The 24382-nt window shown below is 37.2% G+C and overlaps 1 protein-coding gene across 1 annotated transcript in view; it reads left to right on the forward strand.

Annotated features, from left to right (window-relative positions):
• The window catches only part of SLC26A7 (solute carrier family 26 member 7), a 68186-nt gene that overhangs the window by 12207 nt on the left and 31597 nt on the right, over window positions 1-24382 (forward strand). The window contains exons 2-6 of the mRNA XM_059857044.1: window positions 1328-1438; window positions 5119-5291; window positions 13407-13571; window positions 21290-21442; window positions 22792-22874. Of these exons, the coding sequence (XP_059713027.1) occupies window positions 1328-1438; window positions 5119-5291; window positions 13407-13571; window positions 21290-21442; window positions 22792-22874 (685 nt within the window). The remainder of the gene's footprint in view (window positions 1-1327; window positions 1439-5118; window positions 5292-13406; window positions 13572-21289; window positions 21443-22791; window positions 22875-24382) is intronic.

The following is a 24382-nucleotide window of genomic DNA, read 5'->3' on the forward strand; positions in this document are numbered from 1 at the left end:
GCACTTTGTTACAGACTCAAATGAAAATGTAAGAAGTAGATTTTGAATAATAATGTTCAGAATTGCCTCTTTCAACCATAAGCAAGGACACTCTTTGGCACTCTCCATATTATCAAAGCCCCGTAACACCAACACTTCAGGCAGGGAATGCTTTCTGCAGCAGTTAGGAAAGCTCAGTGAGAACAATGAATCCTACAGGTTTAGTTTTCTTCGGGGATTTCACATGTACACAGAAGGCAGCTCCACTGCACAGATCTGAATCTCCTCTGTCACAGACCACACGTGGTCAGTCTCTCAGTGCACACACCTCTGCCCTAGGCTGGTGAGTACACTCAGGTTGAAGGTGGACTTCAGAAAGGCACCTTGTGTGTTACACAGGCCAGTCCTTTCTTCCAGACTGCGTGATGAGGTATGCACCAAAATTTATGGAGCAACTGTGCAAGCCAGGTTCTACTGCTCTTGGTTTCCAGGAGTAAGAGCTGTGAAATGGCTGTGGTGCCTGCTGATCTGGAGCAAGTCTGGGGAGTCTCCTGATGACTTGCAAGAAGCCAGTGCAGTCTGACTTGCTATCTTAGGTATCTAAAGCTGAAAAGCAACCAAATCTGCTGCTCTGCAGGAGTATTTCTGTTGAATGATGAGTTCCTGTCCAAGTCTTTCTAAGAAAAGGATAGCTGCTGTCCTCTATAGCTAAGCAATGAAGGTAATTAGTAAGTCTATAAAGTTAAACCTGAACAAATTCTGTTCATTCTCCGTCTCAATGTGAAAGTCAAATACTTCTGTTTCTGATCTGAGCTTTACATGATGAAAGAAATGTCAATGTCTAAAGGCTTACAAACCCCAGGCACCTAAAGAGGGTGAACTCTGGAATAGTTTTTTGTTTAAGAAATTAGGAGAAAGCAGACTGAATAGGCTCCATCCAAACCAAAATTACAGGTTTTGAAATATTTGTAAAAAATAACCATCCCACTGCCTGGAGACCGCCTGGCAGTCTCAAACCCACATTTGTGAGGGTGGGGGTAAAACATTGCTGCCTCCTCCTGTGAGGCCTGGCTATTAAAAGAGGCTTGGAACCACTAATGGAGACAACTTGGAAACATGGTAGATATGTGGATTTTGATGATGAAATGAAAAACCTTCCACTGTTATTTCTGATCCTTATTGTACAGTAGCTCACTTACACTCTAGGTTTTAATAAAGGAAGGTGAGTGTTCTTTTCTCCTGCTCTTAATACAATTGTAGACATTTCCTCATGAAAATAAGAAACAACAAAGCAAACAGAACAGTTTTATCTTCATACAGTGAAGTAATTCTCTTTAAATTTCTGTAGGGCTGGCCTTTGCTGTTCTGTCTTCAGTCCATCCAGTTTTTGGTTTATATGGATCTTTTTTCCCTGTCATTATTTATGCCATATTTGGAATGGGACGTCATGTTGCAACAGGTAAGTGTCTGTTTGCTAAAGTCATTTTCAAAAATAAAGAACCGTGTACTGAAATTTATTCTTGTTTAAAGGTCAATGGAAGGAAAATTATCTATGATTAAACAGAAATGAGATGGTTTTGTGCTTCTCTTTACAACTATTTTTTGTCAGTTAAAGTACTTTAAAGAGCCTCATTAAGAATATATTGGAGTTACTCCTGCCATTATAATTTAATATCGCACTGACACTTCCTTTGTAAATGTAATTTAGTAAGAGCTTTTGTATTTGAACTTTGCTTTAGAAATCTGCTTCAGGCTAAGAGTTTAACACAGGGCTCTGCCAACAAGATGTATGTAAATGGAAATTAAAAAAGTTCGACTGCCTCTTAAACCACTGAAAACACACATTACTTCTCACCTGTCTAAAACACAAATCCTGCATTTCTCAGGAAAAGAAAAACAAAACCAGCCTTCTGAGCCCATTACCTGCTATTGTATTAAAGCTAGAGACTCTCCCAATAAGGACTCTTATCCTCTTGCAGAGTACTTGGGTAGACAGTGAGAGATGCTGCCTGGCTACTCTGTGGGTAGTTATGAGTTACTTGTTTACCCTCAGCAGAGCCTCAGCAGCTGAAGAATTGAATGGCTTTGTGCTCCTAATAGGTTGATGAATGTTCTGTTTCTGAGCCCAAAGAAATCAAATTATAGAGGGCAGCTGGAAGTAATACTCATTAGATTGAACCACAAATCCTTTGCTGTGCAGAAGTGGGCACTTGATGGCCCCTGAAGTTTGCAAGAAGGGTGAGGTAGGCGCAGTAGCAGCAGACAGCATGGCTAGGGAAGCACACAGCATGGCTGGGTAAAGGGAAGCAGCCCCTGGGGCTGTCAGAAGATTTAAGCAGGGAGGAGGTATCTCTTCCTTGAAGAGGAGAAAATCTCCTGAAAGGACAAAAGATGGTTCTGGGTAATCGCACTCCAAATGAACTCTGCAGAGTCTGATTGAACAAGTGTGTATGCATGTTCTACTAAAAAGTTAGCAACACATTTTGAGCACCCTTTTTGATCAAAAATATTCACTTATATTATAAAAAAATACAATTCTGAATGGCTGTAAATTGTCTTAGAGAAAAAGGAAAGTTGAAAGTTTGTTTTCCCTGGATGTACAGAGAGTATTTGAGCCTTTTGATGTCCAAAAAGGATCTGTAGACGTGTTACTATACTCACGTTGAAATGACTGTATTCAAGTCATGTTAAAAGGGAAGCATTCCAAGAAAAGGTGGAAATTTAGAATCTGGAAAATAAATTTTACTCTTGAATACAGACAGATTAAAACTTTAGGCTATATTAAAAAACTATTTCAAAACAAAAAAAAATTAGAAATGTATTGTCAGAAGTTTGTTGGTGTATGATTATTAGGAAGACAAGAATCCATCATATGTAGGAAAGATAGGTAAGCATCTGGCTGCCATAAATTCTAGTAATGAAAACAGTTGAAAAAATAGGTAAGTATGCTGTTAAGTCTGATGTTTTATCCTTGAGAGGCAATAGTGTTCAGAGAATGCCTTGCTGAGTTCCACAGGTTCATGCCTGGTGTGGAAACTCTTCCCATTTATAATTCTATTTTAAAATTTAATCTCAAAAAAAAAAAAACCCAAACAACAAAAGAGTTTTCTTGCACATATGGATTTTTTTTAATTAATAAATTTGAGTGACATATATTGTTGATCTTTTGAGAAGGAAGGTCTGATGCTTTTGTTCACCCAGCCTCAGTAAAGGCATTGTGGTGTGTAGCTGAGTGTATAGAAGCCATACTGCTTGCCTCAGCTGCTCATAATTCCTTATGGACATTGGAGACAACCTCTTCACTTACCAGAATTTTCTGTAAGATCTGTGATGCTCTCCATATGGGCACAGGCTGTAAAAATGTTCTTTGTGAAGGCAGTCAGGTTAGTATGAAATGGAAAATCCATCAATGGCCCTGCTCAGTTAACTTTTATTCACTTGAAATGCCTCTTCTTTGGAAAAGCTGATCTAATTGAAGAGATTTCTCACCTGAGCAGCAAACACATACAGCTTTTCTTGACTTTTGTTAATGTAACTGATTTTGAACCATCCTCTGAGACAGTTTTATCTGCCATAAAGAACACACACACGTCTTTAAGATAGAATTTCATGTAAGCTCTTTTCAAATTTCATTTTATGCAAACATCTTACAACCATAGAATGGCCAGGTTTGGAAAGAACCTTAAAAATCTTCTCGTTCCAACCCCTCTGCCATGGTCAGGGACACCTTCCACTAGGTCAAGTTGCTCAGAGCCCCATCCAGCCTGGCCTCGAACACTTCCAGGGATGGGGCAAAAAAAGCTATGTATAATCAGACCCTGTTGGAGAGGAGTTAATGTGACTTCTGTAAAGGAAAATCCTACCTCACTACCATCTAGACTACTGTATGAATGTCAACAAGTGCATGGAGAAGGGATATACTTTGAATATAAGATATCAGAATGGTCAAACAGCTACTGATAAGGTTCCGCACAAAAGGTTACTAAAGGAACTAAGTTGTCCTTGTGACAGAAGAAAAGTCCTTTTATTAATTATTAGCAGGTTGAAAGATATGAAGCAAAAAGCTGGACCTCATGGTCACTTTTCAGGGTGGTGGTATCCCTGGTGAGTTCTTGAGGAATTCATGCTGTGAGCTTTACCCTGTGAAGGCCAAGGTGAGGGCAGGACTGTGTACACCAGGTCCTGCAGCAGTAGAAAAAAGGTGAGTTCAGAGAGAAATTGCTTTAAAAGACTTTTAAAGTATAATTAAAGAAAACAGTACAGCAGATGCTGAGCTTCTGCACCCTGCTCTCAGAGGACATTACGAAAGGAGAAATTACAGGCAGGTTCAGACAGACCTTTGACAAATTCATGAATGCTATCCACAAACAAAATCAAAAAAAGCCAACTAAGGAAGTACTTCACTAACACAACAGCTATGGATGCTGGCAATAAGGGCAATAGCCCACAGAAAATACCCCGGCTTGTGTGCTTTCCCCAGGTAACACATCTGACTATCACAGCTGGAGGCAGAGTACTGGGCAAGATGGGCCAAGAATGGCCAAGATGGGTCTGAAATAGCAAGATATTCCTATGCTCTAATAGCCCTACATATCTGTGTCTTTTAATGTGGAATTGCCATCCTCATTTATCTTTGTGTCATTAAATGTACTTTACCTCTTTCAACAAATAAATGGTTTTTTCTCATAATTTTCCTCCATTTATTAGAGTGCTAGGTACTCTTTAATGGGCTAGGTACTATATATATACATATAGTGTGAATTAATTGCCCTAGACATTTGAATGGTGAACACTTGGGAATCTCAGACAAATAGCTGCTTTATCACACCCAGGGTGAGTTAAAAGCATTTCTCATAACTTGAAATCATTTTAAATTGTTGTATTTGAATCTCTTTTGTAAACCTGTCTTAACAAATGTGCTAAAAAAAAAGATTCACATTTAATTTGCCCATATAAATGGTATTTTATGGGAAGAAATGTGTGTTACATAGAAAAATTACCTTAAAATTGTTCTTATGATGACAGGAATGTAAAAAATGGCACTTTTACTTATAATGGCTGTTTTGAAAAAGAGACCATGAGTGATGAGTACAGACAGATATACAATTATTGGTGATTAATGTGTGGCTTTTTTTACAGGAACTTTTGCTTTAACTTCCTTAATATCTGCCAATGCAGTTGAGCGTCTTGTTCCTTCAGTCAGAACTAATTTCACGGCAAACAATAATTCAGGAATTTTGGGTTTGTCAGAATTTGAAATGCAGAGGATTGGAGTTGCAGCAGCAGTTTCATTTCTAGGAGGAATCATTCAGGTTGGTGGTGATCCCATTTTCTGTATGCTACTGATGTACTGCCTTGGTTACAGCCATGACATTTGTAATAGTTTTTATGCTTCTCTGAGAAAAACTAATGAAAGCATCTGCTTCAATGGTCATAAATGATGAAATTAATGTAATTTAAGAATTTGCTATTTTTTTGTTGAGATGTAGTAATTATCTGTATGCATTCTCCCAGTGTTTTACTATGCGAAGTAAAACCACCTTCAGTCAGCTTCACCACAATACTCACTTGCAGTTGGTGTCCCTTTTCCTTCTTCAGAAACAAATATGAATCAGCTCCTGATAAGCACTGACATATTCCTGAGGCTTTCTGTTGCCCTTGGCTTGAAAAGCAATACTATACAATATCCAATAATTAAAAACAGTAGGGAAAGTTTTCAATTCTCTTTAGGGTTCACACACCCATCATTAAAGTGAAATAGTAAAACAGATGTCTTCAAATGATTCTCTAAAGTTTATTTAATGATCAGAGGCCTTTTATATTTCTTCTTTTTTCTTATTTTGGCCAAAAGGGCCAAATGTCTTTGTCCATTGCCAGTTGCTTAGGTCTTCAATGAAGGCTTCCCTCTTTCCTTGTAAATATTAAAATAGAAGTAATGTGCCAGCATATGACATTGCAACACCTCCTAGGTATCTGGGCTCCTGAAACAAACCCAGACCCCTCCACTTGGTGCTTTGGATCTCTGTCCTGTGCAGAGGATGAGCAAAGGGGCCCAGAATGGGATCTTCAGCAGCCGACGTGCTTGGCAGGAGCTGGGCGTGTACTTGTGTTAGTCAGTAGGATATGGAAAGAAGCATTGTTATTTCTGCTGTGTTCTTATAATTCTTTTATTGGTTTATGACAAGGATTCTTTTATTGGATTATGACAAGGATTCTTTTATTGGATTATGACTTGGGGTAGGAGCATGAGGGACAGCCTACACAGAAAGCAGAGCTGATGCAGATTGTGCCTGGCTGTGGAAACCCAGAGCACTGGGAATATTTCTCTGTCTGCTCTGGGGTACCCTGACCCCCAGGGGAGCACTGACTTTGACCCTCATTCATGGAAAAAGTTTCCTAGACTTCAAGAGACTAAAATCCACAAAAGTGTGCAATAGATTATAGAGAGTAGTGTAGGTGTATCACTTGGTGAGAAATTTAGGTTTTGGGTTTTTTGTGTGTTGTAGATGGAAGCAAGATGGAAGGCACAGGGTGTCATCCTGGGTTTCTTCTTCATGCTTCTTTTTCCTTCTTCTTCATGGGTTTGAGTGGCATTTTGTAATTGAGCAGAAAAGTCTGCATTGTGAGCTCTGTGGGATCAGTCATTGGGTTAAAAGGGGAAATAATCCAGGTGTCAGTTCTTAATTGGGTCGTTTAGTCTTAAAAGACCTTGTAACACAAGATTGTTGGCCATTTTGTGCCTTCTAATGAAAAGCTGCCAAAATCACAGTAGTGAGACTGTTTTACTGATAAGAAATAATAAACACCTGAGTTCCAACATGAGCTACTGTCTCAAGTGCCTTCAGTGCAGACCCAGAGAAACTGATATGGGGCTGTGCCTGCACGTGCTGTCCCAATGTGCAGCCCAGCACTGCATCTTACGCAGGGTGCTCGCAACAGCAGAGCATGAATGGAGCTTCTCATGCAGGAGTCCTGTGCCCACAGCTTGGAAAGCTCCTGGATCACCCCCAGAGAGGCCAAAATGCCTCATGTGGGAAGTGGGTGCCTGCATTCATTTGATGTGACTTCAAAATCCAGCACAGAAATTATTTTGCTCGGTGGCTGCAGAATCCCGTTAGGTGTGTGAGTCCTCCAGACCTCTTACTCTTTCATCCTAAAAGTTCTGCTTTTTCATATGCCTTCCACTGCATCAGCTGATTTATCTCAGCCTATGTCCTGTTTAATCCTGACTGGAATGAGAAGAACTGGTAAATCCTGTCTGCCTCTTCAGAGAGGTCTGGCAGGGAACCGTGCCACGTGCATGGGCTGCTCTCCCAGGTCAATAATGTCACTTGCATTAGAATCACACTAACACAGCTGGTGCTTGCCATGCTGCCACTCGTCCTTTGTGTGAGTTTCATGGTTGGAGGCCAGAGTAAAACACTTATTTCCTAAAGATATGCCTTGAAGATACTAATACTGCAATATGCAGGTGAAAGTCCTGATCAAGGCTGAGATTAAACTCTGCCATCTTCCCAGGTGCTGTTAAGTGTGGGAATCTGTCTCATCAAGATTCCAGTCTCCCAACTAACAGTTGCTGCAAACCCCAGATAAGGTGACAGGGCACATCTTGCTCTTAATGGAGAGCTAAATCAGTCACCTTCTTCTATTTATCAGATCAGATTAGATTAGAAATTAATTAACAGCCTGAAATTAATGTATGTTCTGGGACAAGAAGAATAGCATGATGCATTTTGAGGCAACAGCTTTTCATTAAAGACATTCTGAAATACAAAAAGAAGTTGTTTTTTCTGTGTAGTTGGTATCTGGGATGGTAGTGCTCTGGGAAGGGAACAGATCTGGGTAATGTTATCTAGTATAAGAATTTAATTTTCTGAAAAACAGTCAGAATGCAGTTCTCTAATCAGCCACTAATTGCACAAAAACAACAGATGCTGTGACTAATCCCTACCTTGGGCATCCTCCAGACAAAGGATGAAAAGGCCTTGCCAAAACAGCTGTTTCCTTCTTGGAAAGAGTGGGCAAAGAGCTGTACACCCTTGGCCTAAAAAGCAATTTGATGCTATTTTTCCAGTAGCCTGGCTAAGTACTCCAATCAGCAAATAATGTTGAAATAAAAGGGAAAACATAAAAAATAGTGAGTAATGGAGGGAAGGCGGGGGAGGTGTTTTTGAGATGAACTGCTCTTGGCTAGTTTGTGTTTATTGCAGACCACAACTGTGCATCTGTGTGTGAGGCAAACTCTGAGCAGGCTCTGTGAATTTCAGTGCCATCTAGATATTAAATAAATTAGCACTGTTTTCTGATCATAAGACAAGGATAGGTAGAGATTGTCACAATTGAAATTTGGGGTTTAGCTGCTTAAGTTTTTCTCAAAGTAATAAATTTAAGAGGCCTAAACTACTTCTGAAATCTAATGGTTGAGGAAGTGTTCATAAAAGAGAAAGGATATTTAGTTATATTAAGGGGCGTTCTGATGAAGTTAAAATAGTATTAAAATAGAAAATAAGTAAACCCAAAAAAAAAACTGTAATTATCAAACCCATTTAATATAATGCATTCATTATTTCATTTTAAAAAGCAGAATGGAAGGCATAATTAAGATTTTTTTTTTTTTATGTTTGTGTAGCTGCTGCTCTATAAAGATAAATAGGGCATGGAAAACAAATCAAACTTATAAAAATCTTCCCTGATGTCAAATACCTCGGAGGTATTGATGGGGAGAGAAAATGATGGAACACAGCAGACATCTATGGAGTAATTTTGTAATTAAAATTGGATGCTGCCTTTATAACATTAAAAAAAATCCTCAAAAGAGCTTTTGGGTAAGATTTGTTTTTTCCTTATTAATATATGTGCAAGAATGCTTGCATAAATAAGTGTCTCTAAAATAATCTCAGCATACTAAAATGAAATTCAAGATTAAGATTTGCTGAATCTTAGAGGAAAGGTCCTTGCAGATCAAACTGAGGAAAAAAAATACCCTAGGAAAAAATATCCTAGGAAAATACCCTGAATTATCTTAAGACCACTGTGTTATAGACTTCAACTGGGTATTCTTCTGCAGAGGAGAAATCCTTGTTTTTTGCATTCCAGTCTTGTAACATTTTTATTAGCAAGTTTTTCATCTACAGTATTTTAAAAACTAACACGTAATTAGTTGCTGATATACAGTGTTGGATATAAAAATCTTTCTGGTTTTCAGGAGAACAAATTTACACAGTCTATTATCAATTTGCTTAATAAAAAAGGAGCACATTTGAATAAGAAGTGTGTTTTTGTAAGGCAATATTCTTGTCCAAATCTCTATTACCCTGTGAGAAAAATGATGCTGCAGTATTCTGTTACACATAGCTCTGCATGAGGAAAAACATGAGTCTATTATACAGTGATAATCATGAAAAAAGTTCATCTTTCTTTTACAGTGGAAATACCTTATTGCAGGCTCATATTCCATATTTTGAAAACTACAAGTAGGCTGGGTGGGAGTTCTGGTTCCCACAATTATGGTAACTATGTGTTAGTACAAAAAGACCATAGAAAAGAATTTTAAGGTCCTGGAATGAGAAAAATTCTCTGTGCACACCATCAGAAGTTACCAGACTCTCAAGACACCCAGAATGAACATAGGAGCTGCGAGCTGCAGACCAAAATCTAGACATCTACCAGTTAGATGTCTCTTGAAACAGGCCATGGAGAGTTTTAAATTGGCAACTCAGCTGAGTTGAACTGTGTCTGACTGCTGTCTTCAGAGGTTCCACAGAAGTCTTCACTTTTGTTGCCTTGGATTTTGAGATAACCAATATAAAGTACTAAATGAGTCTCACAGCCTGTGCTGGTTTCCTCCAGGAGATGCTCCCATGTCTGGCCTCATCTACCCAGCCATGCAGCAAATGATCAGAAAGGGCCCCACCACTTTGTCTGCTGTAACAGTGGAAAACCCCTTCCAGAACAGTGGAGTTTTGAGGGGTTTGAAATTCATTCTCCAAAGCTGAATCTGTGCAGCAGGCAACATGATACCACTCTTCCAGTTTCTGGGGACAGAGAGTTTGACATTAGTGATTTCCAAAGAGCTGTTGAGTGATAAAAATTTTTACTGGCCATGAAGTTAAATTGACTACATGTTGAATGGAATTTTAATAATAATAATAATAGACTGAGCATGTTGTCATGGGAAGAAAGTATTGAAAGTGGACAAGAACCAAAGGTTCTGAATAATGAACATAGAGGGCTTTGCTTTTTGCAATTGCTCATTTTTCTTCTCCTGGCTAAATTCCCATTCTGTTCTACTTGTCAGAATAAAATTATGGAGCAGTAAAGACAGCTGCAAAAAAGGTTCCCTTTGTATTGTCTTTCTTTCATTTTGAAATTTACTTATTTTTTCCAATTTTTTTCTTTTGGGAATCACACCTTCCCCCACTTCTCTCTAATCACTTCACTGTATACCTATTTTCTGTCATCTTTTCTCCTTTACTGTGCATTAACTCAAGGCTGCTTTTCCTCACTTTCTCATATATTGCTTTTTCTTTTCTCTGAAAGGTCTTGATTTTATTTACATGAATTTATTCAAGAACATATACGTGGTGAAACCAAAATTCATCTCAAGAAATTTACTTCCTAATGAACCTTTTTACATGGTATTATGAACTGGAAGTGCCACACAAATAAACAATAGCCAAATGCCTTTCAAACCACTTTTATACTGTGCATATTCTTTCCCTGAAATCTGCTTTTATCTTCTAGGAACTAAGTTCTTAAAAATTAACAATTATAGATAATTTTAAAATATGGTAATTTTTTTTTCTTTTATGGGTTAAGAAAATCTCAGTATTATGACAAATAATAAAAGGAAAAAAAATTTGGACTTTTTTTTTTGTTGTTGCTGTTGTTCCAGCACTTTACTGTCACTTTTCTCTGTAGTTTGTCTGCATCAGGAACAAAAATAAATCATAAAATATACCAGAAAATAAAGTGGAAGACCTGAAAAAATGAGCATCACAACCAATAGCCAAAATAAAGCAGATTGTTAGACATTTCTTTAAGAATATTGAACTTTCTAGGCTTTGGTCAGTATTACTGGGTGAAAGATTTTATGACATAATGCAATGTAACGTAATTGAGTGCTGTCAGCTTAGCTAAGTTTCAAATGGTGTTTCTCCAAAATGCAGCGGCAGCCAAGCTTAAATGGCTCTTGCCCAGCATGGAGGGTTAATTGCAGAGTCAATCTGAGCCTGTGTAAATACTAATAATTTTATCTGTCAGGAAAATTCACATGCAGGCTTGTTACAAAACTTTTTTCCTCCTCTCGATCCAAGCAGTTTCTGTCCATTACTCACATTGCAAGGACAGCATGAGGTTCCCATACCAGTTTGTGCTGAGAATAACACCCTCCACCCAGAATGTTTTCTGTTTTGGTTGCTTCATTTTCCAATCTTCTCCACGGAAGGTGTAGGGGTGCACATCATATTTATTTAACTCTCATGTAAATAAAGAGTAGCATGTTCATGCCCATGAAGTACTGCCTTTGTTTCTGGAAGTTCTGAGCTGCCTTCTGCAGGAAGGAGAGGGCACCAAGTGCTGCTTGTTTAATTGAGTGGCTACAGAAATTGTCTGACTGAAACCATACCCATGGTTTGCATGTATTTTACATAGCCCATGGTTCCATGCACTCAATAAAAACTGAGTTTGAAATGTGTTCTCTTAGCTAGTACTTCAGCATCCTCTTAAAATGCTGAAGACTAAACAAAAAAAAGTAAAAAAACCAAAAAAGTAGATATGAAAGTGATGCTAAAATTTCTAAGCTCAGAAATAATTTTTCTGTAACTCAAAATAATAACTTTCTCTGAAATGCTAATAGTAACTAATACTTCTCTGTGATATTTTGTAGTATACAGAATTGTCTCTGTGGTTTTGATTCCATGGCTAAATAAGCATCCAATTTCCTGGAAACTAAGCTATTACACAGTTAGAAATTTCACATTCAGACAATAGAAACCAATTTTACAAAACAAACAAAAATTCCCAAGGGAAGGGAGAATTGAATTCTTATTGAATTTTGCTATGGTGAACAATGTTTTAAATATAGTAGTAGACACACTTTTAGAACAAACAGCTAAACAAAGTATCTGAAATTAGTAATTATCAGTTTTAGGCCCGACTAACCAAATTACTACTCACTGAGGGTATACAGTAATTATCATTATTGGAGTCCAATCTTGAATGGCAATCAATGTTCCAATTGCTCATAGTAAAGAGCAATTTACATGCTATTAGTGGGAAGTAGAAGAAAAATCCCAGATTTAATCTCTCAAATGGAAGAGGATATTGCTCACTAGAGGTTTTGTGGTAAATTAAAAGCCACTTATTTTGATATTTTTGTTTGTTTTGTGGTACTATGCCCAAAGCTCTCTGCATACAGGTGAGTTTTATGGTGAGAACGTGAATGGTGTTCAGGCATAAAGAAAGATAACATCTGAAAATAACAGCTTTAGCTTCAGAAAAAAAGAATAAAACCAAAAAAAGCAAGGGAGACTGTGATATATTCCAAAATGATGATATTTAGTATGGTAAACACAAAATGAACCTCTTAGAAGGCACTGCAACAAACAACTCTGTGCCAAGAGCATGTAACTTTTCAGGGAGAAGAACAGCAAATGTGAAAGACCACAGGAGTAAGAAACTGCAAAACTCATTGTGAGGGGAGGTAATGTAACTTAATGTGGATCAGAAAAGCATGAAGTGTTATGTAAACCACAGCAGCAGCTGTAGTCATGTAGAATTTTTTTCAAAGAATGAAGTGGTATCAAATCTCATACTTTGGAGAGAAAGAATGTTCAAAGCCCAGGGCAAGGGGAGAAAACAGTTGAACACAACAATACCTACAATAGTTGCAGATCCTGCTGTAGTTTAAATTTCTGGATTAGAGATCTCACCACAAGAGTCTCTATAGCACATCATAAATTTGGTATCTGTTGAAATTACTAATTTTGAGAATCCTGATAGTGACATTATGGCAATCAGTAAGCTGGACCAAGATATGGCTCTTGGCCCATTCAGGCTGTATAGCAGTGGAGCAGGAATAAGTCTAAGAACCAGCCTCACTTTTTGAGTTGCTGTACTTGTTGCAGTGTTGAGTTGATGTTTTTATGGTGTTTATTGTTCTCACACATTCGAGTAGGAGAGAATATTTGGAGTTTCTCTGAGTCTGCTTTTGTTACTAAACCAGTGTTAGAGTCTGGTAAACTAGTGAGTAAAATAGTGCAGGAAAACCCACAGAACTTCAGTGGGTTCCATTTTCAGATAGATTTGTCCTCCAAACGACTTTTGCTTTGTATCTTTAGCTCATTTATCTTATAACTTATTAAAAGGACTCTGACTCATTGTCCTATCACCAAGAAGCTGCTGATCCTCCTGCCTTTGCCTTTTAGGTAGTGATGTTCATGCTGCAGCTGGGCAGTGCCACTTTCTTGTTAACAGAACCCGTCATAAGTGCCATGACAACAGGAGCAGCTACACACGTCGTGACTTCACAAGTGAAGTATCTGCTGGGGATGAAAATGCCATATATGTCAGGGCCACTGGCATTTTTTCATGTGAGTTCAGTGAAAGAGATATGTTACTTGATTACTTACAATTTTATTATATACACTATTTGCCTCTGTGTAAGAGAATGAATTTGTTATGCACATGTGTGAATGAAGAGAAGATGAACCTTCATCTTGCTTTAACTGTTTGTAAGATGAGATTTGGAAAACCTGATAGAGAACTAGCAGGGAGGGGTACAGTGATTAATTTAAAATATGTTTCAAAGGGTATCAATAATCTCTTTTATTATCCTGAGCCATTGTACACTTATACAGAGAGGGTAATCTCTCTCTGGGTCAGCATATGGAAGGAATATAAATGTAAATATATCTTCTTCATATGCTGCTGAATGAAATCTGACCATCATTGTGGTAAAAGGAAAACGACTTGTGCATCTCCTATGCAAAAATTACTCTGGATACGTAATTTATTATTTTATTATATGATACTACTTTGCCATAAACACAGCAAGTGGACAGCTTGAAGGTAATTTTTATAAAATGGATGCTGCATTTCATGCAGTATTGTTGCAAATGAGTGGTTAGGCTGCGTAAAGCATCATCATCAGGGGTATTGGTAAAAAGCAGGTATGAGCTTACTATAAACTTATGAAAGTTTGACTTAACAGAGTTCAGTGGCAAGGTTCACTCTCCTACTTTATTCAAGGATAAAGCATTCATAGGAAAATTACATTAGTATCGATTTAGAGTGGATTACGTGGAGACTGAGGATGAAAAAGGGTAAGGGTGCAAAGGGTATGGACACAAAAAATAAGGTGTGCAAAAGAGTTTAACAGAAATTCATCGCTGAGTAATTTAACATTTATTAAGTGATTCAATGGTTTTTTTTTAAATATAGCAGTGACTTAATTACAGTTTCATGATAACAACATTCACACCATAATAATTTCACATGCACACAGGCAGAGATAAGTGCATGTCTGTCTGTGAGTGTAAAGGTGCTATTCAAAAATTCCCCTCGACTTCAGGGAAATATTCACTGCAAATGCCTGAGTGTTTCTCACCAGGCAGGGGCTGCACCTCGAGGAGTCTGTGTGCATGTGTGTGTGTGTGTGTGCATCAGCCCAGGGGCTGCACCTCGAGGAGTCTGTGTGCATGTGTGTGTGTGTACCAGCCCAGGGGTTACACCTCGAGGAGTCTGTGTGCATGTGTGTGTGCATCAGCCCAGGGGCTGCACCTCGAGGAGTCTGTGTGCATCTGTGTGTGTCTGTACCACCCCAGGCCTCGCTGTGATGGTCTTTTGAGTATTGCAGACTTGAGGGTTCCCGAGCTCTGAGAGGTCCCCAGGCTCTGAGAGCCCCACAGAGAGGGAGGTGCTGGCACAGCCCACTGTGGCCCAGAAGAGCTCAGAAGCCCTCATTTGGGACTCTTGTGTGCAGGGTCATAAGGTGATTTACTTTAGTCATCAGTTGGTTTCCATCCTGGCCATAACCCACGCTGGCAACTACTGGAGTTCCCAAAACATTTGGAAATTGTTTCCAAAACTTCAGCAACAATGGTGCTGCTCTATTTGCGCTCCAGCTCAGGTAGGGAATGTTCCAAGGCTGTCAGGGGATGAGTGATCACCCTTTGCTCCCCACCTCAGCCCCACAGTGGATGTTGCTGTCACAGTGCTTTCCCACCCGTATCATGTGACAGCACCTGCTCTGCTCAGGGACACGTCCCCACCCGGCTGGTTTGGGCAAGGCCAGGAGGTGATGCACCACCACCACCAGTGCCATGGCTACAGCCCGTGGAAAGGACATATTTTTGGCTGATGCCTTAAAGAGCAAATCTGAATAATCTTATTGCACAAAAGTCACAAACATATTCTTGAAGGTAACTTATTCCAGAAAGCCCTGAGTTTCGATGCTGTGAGCATAATCTCTTGGCATTATTAGTGTTACAACAGTGCCTGTCAAAATGATATTTTGCTCATAATAAAACTGTATTTACTTGCTGAGGTGATATCTACATTGCACTGATAGTGAGACCTCATCTAGGCAGCCAATAAATTAGAACACCTTATTTAAAAGCACCGACTATGTCTTTGTGCCCTACTATGTGCTTTATTTTTTCCCATTATTTGGAAAATTTGTTAATGTGAAATCTTGAATAGAAGATGTTGCTTTTTAGAATGTTTTTTTCATGGCATTTTATAAATTGGATAGCTTTTCATATGGATAACACATTTGTTAAGTTTTTTACAGGACCAATTTATTAATGAAAATTAGGAGCATGTAATAAACACAAGTAATTTATCCATTTATCTTGTAGAAATATACCTAAAAGTGTCATAGCTATTTTTATGAGTGATCATTTGGCTTATTAGACTATTAAAAATGGTTCTTCACATTTTTTTTCATTATTTAAAAACCTTTTCATAAATGATTCTTAATATAAAATGTGAATAACCTCTTTTTCGTGGTGTTTCCATGGAGACTATACTTACATATAGGAATATTGTCATCTTGTAGAGATGACTGGTGTTAAGTACTGCAGCCAAGGCATAATCAAAATATACATTATGAGCAATAATAAAGAACAGCAGTGATATGAAGAAATATTTCCACCTTGGTGTGCTGATGATATCATAAATGAGGTCATTCAAATGCTTTGAAAGAAATCTATTCCCTTATCCCTTGTATTTTTAATGCATTTGAAACAAGTTCTTTGCCTCTCTCTTCTCTTTTGAAATCAAACCCCTTTGAACATATTCCAAAGAAAAACTTCCCTGATTTTTTAAGGTTCTGAATTGCTCTGTAAATTGTGTGAAAGTACATGACCAAAACCCAAATCTACTCTGTACAACTTGAAAGAATGATAAAAAAGGGGCAGTTTTACTACATAAATCTTTTAAAATATTTCTGGTGTCTGTTCAGACTTACGAATTGCCTTAAGAAGGTCCAGTATCTCAGTCAAAAGCACCAGAGCCAGACTTCAACAATAATTTTCTTCTGTGGTTGTTAGTTTCATGTAAAAATTATATTAATTAGATATAAGGTAGTTTGCACATATATCTAGAGAGTGAAAGGCAACTTTGGCATGTCTCTCTGGACACGTTCTTCACTTCAAATTCTCAAAGTCCAAAGACTGGTACTTGTGCTACATTTTTTTTCTTTGTCCACTCCAAAACACCTCCCACTCACAAAACCAATTGCTTTGCCTCAGGCAGCCTTTGGGTTGGCAAAGCAAGAATAAGAACGTTTAATAAAGTGTGATAGGAGAGTTGCAAGCAAAGCAAGCCAGTGAAATGAATTCTTTATAGCATGTGAGATCATGGTTAAATACGTAGGAAGGAACTTTGCATATGGAGAACAAATCTTGTACATTGGCCCTGAGCCTGTGGTATTTCTGTGTTTACACATAGGTTATGTAACTAAATACATTTTGTTTTCCCTGTACATAGTTTGTAACATTTCAATTGAGCTGCACAGTGCAGCATCATCAGCTGGTACTTTGCAAATGGAAAAGTGAAGGTGAAGAAGAAAAGCAGTGAGGGAATAATGCATGTGAGATCTAACTTTACAAGGGAAAAGAAAAGAGTCATCAAGTTTTACTCAGCATCTGAAAACAGAAGAACATACTTGTATTTCCCCCTTATTTGTGTATAGATATATTATCTTTCCACATGTTTCTGAGAAAATACAACACTGCAAAATGACCTCTAATGTAAGAAACTTGCTTTGCAATATGGGGTCTTTTGTGGCTCTGTTGCAAAATCCTTGTGTGGTTTTGCTGCAGAAAAAAACCCCAAACCTTCACATTCTGCTATCAGTCCTTTCTTTTCACCCTTTTTTTCCCCAACTACCTCTACAGTTTACTGCATTTGCCTGTACATTTTTCCTCCAGTGTGACATACCTAAAAAACATCAGAATGAAATATTTTGAAAATGAAATTAATTTGTCCACTTTTAAAATGTATTTTCTTAAATAAAGTGTTCCTTTAATTCCTTTGTTTGCTTCAACCTCTATACATATTTTAGAGCTAATCTTTTGGGATTTCATGTAGACATTAAAAAAAACCAACTCAGAGCACTTAATTAATACATCCAAATACACACCCTTTCTAGAATATAAATATTTCCAATGTTCAATATCACCTCAAAACTGATGGTTTCCCATGAGAAAATGAACATTCAGTGTCTGTATATATATATGTGCAAAGCTTGAATATTTTTTGTTTCACTTAGGTCCAAATTTGCATTGATTACAAAAAAGTCCACTGATTGCTCATTATATTGTTACAAAGGTTCTATTAAGAATCTTTACACAAAACTAGCAATGAAACAAAAAACACAAGAGGTAGACAGCTCAGTTAATATATTATTGGTGATTTTTAAAATATTTTAAATTATAGAATGAAAAAGATTTCAAAATATATTTTAAATTATAGAATGACAAAGATTGCTTCATACACTGCAATATCAAACTAAATTCTGCTGCATAATTTCCAAATTATTTCTGTATGTGCATCATCTAAATATGTGAAATGCTGAACTTATAATTACATTTTTGATTAAAAAATCTGTAAATACTTCTATAGAATCAGATGCCAATGCTGTTGCGTGCTTGAGCTTTATGTATTTAGGTTTAAGATTTATAGTTTGATCTTGGATGAGTACAGTGACTAGATAAAATACAATATAAAATGTACAGTTTAAAGAGATGTCTGTTGTGTATGTTAATTACATTCCTGCTAAGAGCCACATGCTCTTTCTTTCTTGTGAAAGGGTCTCCTCTTTTCACTGGTCATACCATGCATTGAGTGGTTCCAGGTTTGCAGAAAATGGTTACCCAGGAACCAGCTAGTCAGTGGAAGCTCCTTAGCCTAATGAAGTAATTAATTTAATACTAATGAATTGCTGCCAGAATTGTTCTGGTGTACTACAGACACTTTGGGGGTAGGGCTGTTTGGGCTACTGAATTCAAATGAGCTACAAAGTACGGGCAGTTCCATTATTTTTCATTTATTGGCTGATGTAGACTGCCTACAGAAGGGTATGATTCAAAGAAACACCAAAGGATGTACTAGGCAGTTCATATAAAGATTTTGTGGCAAACTCTGAAAAACCTGTGGCAAAGATTTACAAGATTTGGCCACTTATTTTTAAAATTAAACGGAAATGTGTTTTTTACTCAATTTGAAAGACAAAAATTCTTGAAGCCAGTGTGCATTTTTTCACTTTGTCCAGGAAAATTAGATTTGATGGCATGAACACAGATATCTAATGCTTACACTTTAATAGCCAGCATTCATATCAAAACAAATCCCATCTCTCTGACTTCAGCAAGTAGGAATCAACCCATTTCTTCCCTTTTCTTGCCTCTTCACCTTAGATCTAGCTCAGTCTTTGGTGAGTTTGTGGGCACAGTTTTCCAGATTGCCTCCTTTTGTCTTAATTAATTGCAGCTTCTGTTTGGGCACTGGGCCAAGTCCTGTGTCTTCTTGAAAATGCATTCTTGGAAAATTATGGGTACAGATCTAGTCCCCAGCCACTCAAGATACAACCCACATATTTTCTGATTACAGTGGGGCAATATGTGGCTAAAAACTGTGGTTTAATTGCCATTCTTCAGATTTAAAACATATCTAGATCATACTACTTAGCAAGTTGATTTTAAAATACTTTTCTGGTTTCCGAGAAACGTTTGTGCTGGGTTGTATTGTGCATCCTCAATCAAAACTCCAAGGGCTACATTGGCTCTTTATGAGGAAAGTTAGTTTTCTGAAACCATATTTAGGTTGGGGTTTTTTCCCTTGCTAGGTTATGAAAATATTCACAGAGAGAAAAAATCAGGAAGTTATTTTAATTTATTCATTCTTCAATATGATCATCACTTCTTAAATGAGTGACAGAATCAGAAGAGTAGAAATAAATTCTATCATCATATTGAGTACCTTTCTGCTAAAACAGGATTCTTTCCTAAGATAATTTTTCTAATACTTTTCCCTGTCCAATATAAATTTATGAATTTAACCTCCAAACTGTCAAAACTCGTTAGCATTATACATGTATTTGAGAATAAGTTCTCTGGAGCAGAAAATTATTAATCTTTATTTTGACAAAACTACAAGTGTCACTTTTGATTTATTTTAGTGGTTTTCTTAGTCATTACCAGAGAAAACACCTACTTTTTAATACTACTATTGTTATTTCAAGCTTCACTTGCTTTATTTTATTATCCTTTATGTTGAGTTTAAAAAAAAGTTATTTGTGATGATGTCTAAATCTACATCCTAACCTTAACTTCTGTTCTCTCCATGGTTTATATTTCAGTATGCAGAATAGTTCCCAGAATTTAAATGCAGAACTCAAGGGACTGAACCTGTCTTGTTTTTTCCCTTACAGCTTTAGTAAGCATTTGTATTGCATCCATTTTTATGGCTTGCTGTTCTTTCAGGCAATATTGCTTTTCTTCATGAGGCCCAAAATAAGTTATGATGAGATCTCATTATTTCTTTATCAGAATAGATAGTCTCTCTAACTTTCTTCACCCCTTCTGTTTCAGCAAACTTGTAATTTTTTTCATTACTTTCTGTCAATGTACTACCACACTGATTTATGCCTTATTTCCTGAACCCCCAAATTCAGCATAGAGCAAAAATTATAGTTCACTGTGTCACCCGTGCTGGTGCAAAGGGAACTGCATTCTCCTGTCTCTTACTTACAGCATGATATTCATCATCAAAGACCTCTGTTTCTCACCACCTTTGGTCATTCTATTCCTGTTCTGTATTTCTATTCTGCATCTTCCTTATAATTCAGCACCATATTTCCTTTGTTCATCACAGATCCACCACATTTTTCTAACCTGTTTTACAGTTTATTGCAGCAGATATTAACTGCTGAAAAGCTGAGCTCCATAGCTCTGGCCTTGTGTCCTCTTTCCCTCTTAACTCTGCAGTGAGTAGAAAAGGAACAAACAGGGCTAGGCTGATAACTTCAATTATTTAAATAACCAGTAACAATTGTATGCAAGCTTGGCAACTATTTAGTGTGTGCAGCACCTGGACCTGACCAAAGCATGCTCCATGGAGCACTGTGTAAGGGGCAAGAGCTACCAAAGCAGGGGCTGAGGATGCCCTGCTGAAATTAATCTGGGAAAATGACCCACAGATTGCAGAGGATGCCCTGAAGAGGATGCTCATCTTGAAGATTCCTGTTGCATCTCTTCCCATCCAGCCACTATTACATTTTTCTTTCCCTTTTCTTTTTTTCTCTCCTTCTCTTTTCTCTTCTTTTCTGTCTTGTTTTTTTTTTTTCTCTCTCAGAAACAACTTTTACTACTAGCAGTGGTAGATGTTATATACTATGGCCACTACAAATAAAACTTTGTGCAAGAAACTTTACTCAACATTTTTATTCAACACTCCTTTATCTCACTGAACTTAATGAGACTGAAAAAGAAAAGGAAACATATCACATTTCTTGTAATTTTATAGCTTGCTTCTACTAATAGAAATTTGTAAATTAATATATACAAATATTCATTACATTTTTATGTATTTTTTTTAGTTTTTAAAAGTCCATAGGAGTGGTAAATTGATGATTTTCTTCTCTGTAAAATCTAAAATGCAGGCCAAAAACTTGTCCAATGACTCAGCTCCTGCAGTATTGATTCAGCTCTCACTCATTATCTGTCTGAGGTTGTGAGAAGATGCAATGGCATGTGATCCAGAATATATTTTTTGATCTGTGATTGTTATTTGCTGTTCACTATAGATTTATGCCTATGTGTTTGAGAATATCAGATCAGTTCAGTTGGAGGCATTACTTCTCTCCTTGCTGAGCATTGTGGTACTTGTTCTCGTTAAAGAGCTGAATGAGAAATTTCACAGAAACATTAAAGTTGTCCTTCCCATCGATCTACTTTTGGTAAGTACAAAATTATATATCAGGCTTTTTCTTAAAAAGCTTTCAGTGGCTCAATCTGCTAAAGTTTACTGTGCTGTGTATAGTTACCCACACCCACACCTGCCACTTATTAAACAGACAGCTGATTTTCATGGCTGTAAGTTAATTGTAAGAACAGGAAACAGTTTGGCTTAATAATAAAGAAATTACATAAGCTACAATTTGTATAATATTTTTCATATGTTTACTACTTTTTACATAATCACAAGAACATAAAGCCTAGAATGTGAAAGTATAAGAAGTTTCAAATAGAAAATAAAAAGTAACTGGCATATTGTAACTCCAAGCAAGTCTTGTGCAGGGCAGCTGTGCTTTAGATGTTGCTTGTGATTTATCTGCAGCAAAATCAAATAGTTATGCTATTACTTTCTGTCATTTTACTAACATGTTTTCTTTCAACAGTTTTTAATTTTCTTTTAACTAAATTAAAATTAGCAGTTGCATTATATTACCCTGCTTTAAGGATTAAGCTGTAGTCAAATGATGAGCAGCAGATCACCAAACAGTTTCTGTGTTTCTCTAAACCTCTAAAAGAAAATACAAAGTATGCACTCAGTTGGCTTTCTGAGTGCATTACCGCAATTACTTTTCTGTTGCTGGAAAAAAATATTTACAAGGGCAAAATGCTGGAAAAGGAGGTACTAGGGTCCTGGCCTCAGTGTTACCTTCTTAAAAATACTGGATAAAACGTACCAGCAAACTAAGGATTGCAGCCTGGAACCCTGTCCTATTGGGATTTGTGTGTTCATCTCCTTTGAAATACAGGAAATGAGTTTGAACCTCCTCAGGGTCAAACTTTATACTCCCTCTTTGTACCTGCTAGAACACAAAAACAAGAGGCAGACGCCCCTTCTGCCGTGTTCTGTGCTGAAGTCAGCGCTGCCAGCCTGGATGAGATGTGCTCAGAGAACACCAGCTGAATCAGACTGCTCAGGAACACTAAGCCATGAGCTACTTTAAGGTGCTTAGATGAATGGCAGTGCTCTGGGGCATGTGCTGAACAGAGGGGCTTTGGACTCTGATTGCCAAGGTTCCTGAGGCTTTGCAGAGAGCCATACAAATCTCTCTCATTAACACAGAATGTACAAATTCCACTAGAGTCTCACATCATTATTGTGTCCAAATCTTAGTTTCTTTTGACGCTCTTGCACATTTGCAAAAAAAAAAAAAATCATGATGATACTTTCCTGTTTTACTGGATTGATCTAAGGATAAAGGTATGAACGGCGCCATGTGCTCAGGTATGGCAATAATAGGGACCATGTCAGAAGGAACAGAAATGTAACATCTTTTTCTGCTTGAATCAATAGATAATTGCTACATCCATGGCTTGCTACTATGCTGATATGGAATACATCTACGGGATAGAAGTTGTGGGAAATATTCCTAAAGGGTAATGTGGGTTTATTATCTTGTGGCTTTTAAATACTTTTATTTCTGAGAACAGTCTCTGAAAAGGTCAAAGGAGTTTCTGAAATAAGAAATGGTAAAAATCTATTCTGCTTTTTTTCTATCTCCTCAAACACTCTCTCACAACTCAATTCCATGTTAGTAAGTTATATGTGCATAGATATCATCACAAAAATGTATCCTTGTACATTTTCATAGCTTTTATTGCTTTGTGAAATAAAAAGTAGGTACTAAGTACTTGATGATGTATGACAGGAGGGCAGGACACTCTTTACAAAATTATTACAAACTGCTTTCTGAGGGTTGGGTTAGGTTATTTTAGCAGAATTCAGAATTCTCTCCACCCACATAGCAATTTTAGAAAATGCAGTTTCTGAGAAAATGTGAAAGATTTAATTATGCTTAATCTAGAAAAGAACATTTTTACTATAGCTAATGATACACTTTTCTCCACGACCTTGAAAAGAAGGCCAAAAAAATCAATATAATTTTCTAGAAAGAGAAATTAGATTAAATGTCAGAGAAGATATTCAAACTCCACAGGTTGGCATAGAAGAGCACAGCTGTTGTGTAATCTCCTGCTTGGATATAAGAGGGTTTCCCTAAATTTCACAAAGTATGAGTCCAAGACAGCACGTTTGGAAATGTCCCTTATTTCATCTCTTTCAGTGCATGTGTGGCAGCTTGCACTGAAAGAGATGAAATAAGGGACATTTCTGAGAAAGAAAACGGTTTTTAAGTATTTAGAGCATGCTACAAATCTGAGACTAAAACACGGCTAAGTGTGCCCCTTCTATGTGTAATGAACAAGTCAGCTGTATTTGCGCAGATTTAATCAGGAATTTATTTTCTGTCTAACCTCATACAAGTAGTGTTGAAAAACAGAAGCAGAGCCTGGATAATTCCTGCATATTTTTGGGCATTTACCTGAAATACCTAACTGCCTTGTCAGTGGAGAGCATCAGAAACCTCAAGAGCACAGTTTGCTTTTCAGGCAGTGTGATTTGTGCTCTGGAAAGACCAAAGTCTTCCTGAAGAGTTCAGAGAAAATCTGGGGTAGTTTGGTTCATAACTTGAGTAGTTTTATTGCAATCCCCATTAGATGGAATAAATGTCTGTACTGTTGGTAACTGACAGGAATACAAATTTTTTTAAATATTTAAATTTAACTTTACAGGAAAGCCAACTATATTAATAAAGGAGAAAACATACAGTAGTCTCTTCTACTGAACATTATAAAATTAGTGAATGGTTGCTAATTTTATTTGTCAGTCATGGAATTAATTTATCATCATCTTTTTATGATTTCTCAAATTGAAGTATTCAAATTGAATACTCCATCTGAAACTGTTTCATCTTCTACAAATTCTCTTCTGCTGTTCCCAACAGACTGAGATCTTATTAATCTAAATTATTGAAAAATGTCACCTTACAAGTTTACAAGTAATACACAAATTATCTGTTCCTGCAGAGATTGTTTCTGTGGTATTC

Source organism: Haemorhous mexicanus, chromosome 1 (assembly GCF_027477595.1).
Source record: "Haemorhous mexicanus isolate bHaeMex1 chromosome 1, bHaeMex1.pri, whole genome shotgun sequence".
Taxonomy (NCBI): Eukaryota; Metazoa; Chordata; class Aves; order Passeriformes; family Fringillidae; genus Haemorhous; species Haemorhous mexicanus.